The following is a 2,272-nucleotide window of genomic DNA, read 5'->3' as shown; positions in this document are numbered from 1 at the left end:
CAGCTAACGTGTCAAATCCGCCCCTGTGTGTGGACGTTGATAAAAGACTTGCCGAAATATAAATCGATCTTGAAGCTGTATAAACTCTTATATCTGCCAGTTAAAACCCTATTAAACGGTCATCAAAGATTTCCGAGTGGCGTTGTATAAAACATTCATTCAAATAAAGACCTTATTTCATGGCAGTAAAGTGCAATGTCTACGCAAACGCTTATGAGGCAACTCTGCATAATAGATGCGGAGGCAGAGTTTTATCTCAGACATTGTGTGTCTGAGAGACAAGTTGATTATTGTAGGTCCATATATACCATACTTTTCTACAATTCATCATCACAACAACTGAGGCTCATATGTCATCACATTTTTCTTTGAATTAGTTTAAATTGCTTGCTTGCTGGCTTGAATTAACTTCACTCATACTACATACATATAATAAATCTCTAAGATTAATTGTAACGATTTTGCGTTTTTTGATAACGTAATGTTTGCGGTAAAACACGAGATGGGCTTAATAATAATTTACTTGTGAAGCGAATTGAGATAACATATTATGTAAATATGCTTTTATTTGGCATCAAATACTCTGTATTGAGTTAAAAGAAAGATTTGTATGCAAGATATGGACTAAGAATCAAACAAACTTAATAACATTATTGTGGAAACATGTTAAATACGGTTAACTATTATATAAATATAGGTTATATTTTAAGATATTTTCATAATTTTTGCTTTAAAGCTAAAAACAATAGAAAGACTTATATAATGTTGCTACATTTGCACATCGTTCTAAAGCGTATATTTATATACAGATTAGCAACGCTCTCGCTTCGCGCGCACTCCGCTTCGCGTTCGGACTGCCTTCGCCTCGGCGCGGTGTTAGCGAACACGCTCGGCGAACTGGCGCGAACGGCGGCTAGCAGACAGATTTATCTATCTAGTAAGTTGTTTATAACGCTTTTATTTTTAATTTAAGATATAGTTTTGATTGTGGGTTCAACACGCTTCGGCACGAATTGGGCCAGCTCGCAACAAGGAACGCAGCCCAAAGAAGATCGTCGTGAAATAGTAGCATAAGAATTCACCGAGTCGCACGGTGAATAGGGGAGACGGAGTTCCCTTATCCCTTCCTTTATTCCCCTCATCAATCCTTTTATTATCCCACCTTTAAAAGACAATCATATCGCCAACACCCCTTCTTCCAGACTTTGCAAATTACGTTACACCTCTGCGCTTTCGACACATGTTTTTTTTTTCAGTAAGCTATGCTTAGTATTTCAGAAAATGTGATAAAAACTAAGTGAAACCTATTAACTTTATATCCTAAAATGACATTATTAACATTACAGCATCAGCCGCGGAAACGAAGAAACGAAAATTGTCGAAGAGTCAGAAAATGCAAATCAAAGCGAAACAGCGAACCGCGCTCGCCGTAAAAAAGAAGGCAGCCGCCGCGGCCGCAGCCGCTGCCGCTAAAGTGGCATCCTAAACTACCACACCCGACACTCCTGTAATTTTCATACAAATAGTTACATGTTTTAAACTAAATTTTTATTATTAAAACGCTGTTCTGCCTTACTCTTATCATTTAGGATTATGAAAAATAGACGTTGGCCGATTCTCAGACATACCTAATATACACACAAAATTACATAAGAATCGGTCCAGCCGTTTCGGAGGAGTATGGCAACGAAAACTGTGACACGAGAATTTTATATATTACTAGCTGCCCCGGCAAACGCTGTTCTGCCTTACTTTTATCATTTAGGGGGATGATAAATAGATGTTGGCCGATTCTCATAGATACCGGATAAGCACAAAAAATTTCATCAAAATCGGTCGAGCCGTTTTGGTGGAGTATGGCAACGAAAACTGTGACACGAGAATTTTATATATTAGATTTATTTAAAGTCTAAACTAGACATAAAAGTAAGAACCAGTGCGCTGTCATCAGCTTGATTTGAGGTGAGGAGTGTCTCTTTCATGGGCGTATCGACATAGGGAGGGACTAGTTTTGGCACGCGGTTTCAAACGCGTCATGAATGTTGTTATATAACCTTTACTTGTAGCCTTCTTCGTATCGGGATAAAAAGTATCCTATCACCCAAGTCAGCTCATTCCCTGTTATATACCAAATTTCATCAAAATCCGTTCAGTAATTTCAGCGTGATTGACAGACAAATATCGAAACAATCAAACTTGATTTCAGCAACGCCTTTAGCACTGTAGACTACGACTTATTGTTGAGCTTGCTTCGTTCACTTAATCTATCGCC

General features: G+C 38.1%; 1 protein-coding gene across 2 annotated transcripts in view; it reads left to right on the top strand.

The window, feature by feature from the left end:
- The window catches only part of LOC119838935, a 13,320-nt gene extending 11,726 nt beyond the window's left edge, over positions 1-1,594 (top strand). The window contains exons 4-5 of one of the 2 annotated variants that reach the window (XM_038365080.1): positions 810-937; positions 1,347-1,594. In XM_038365080.1, coding sequence (XP_038221008.1) covers positions 810-937; positions 1,347-1,486 — 268 coding nt within the window. In that variant the 3' untranslated portion in view covers positions 1,487-1,594. The remainder of the gene's footprint in view (positions 1-809; positions 938-1,346) is intronic. The other variant, XM_038365081.1, reaches the window with a different exon arrangement.
- Positions 1,595-2,272: the final 678 nt, after the last annotated feature.

The sequence above is a fragment of the Zerene cesonia genome, unplaced genomic scaffold, assembly GCF_012273895.1.
Source record: "Zerene cesonia ecotype Mississippi unplaced genomic scaffold, Zerene_cesonia_1.1 Zces_u006, whole genome shotgun sequence".
Classification (NCBI taxonomy): domain Eukaryota; kingdom Metazoa; phylum Arthropoda; class Insecta; order Lepidoptera; family Pieridae; genus Zerene; species Zerene cesonia.
The sequence above is the reverse complement of the archived record's forward strand: the minus strand, read 5'-3'. Positions and strand labels throughout refer to the sequence as shown.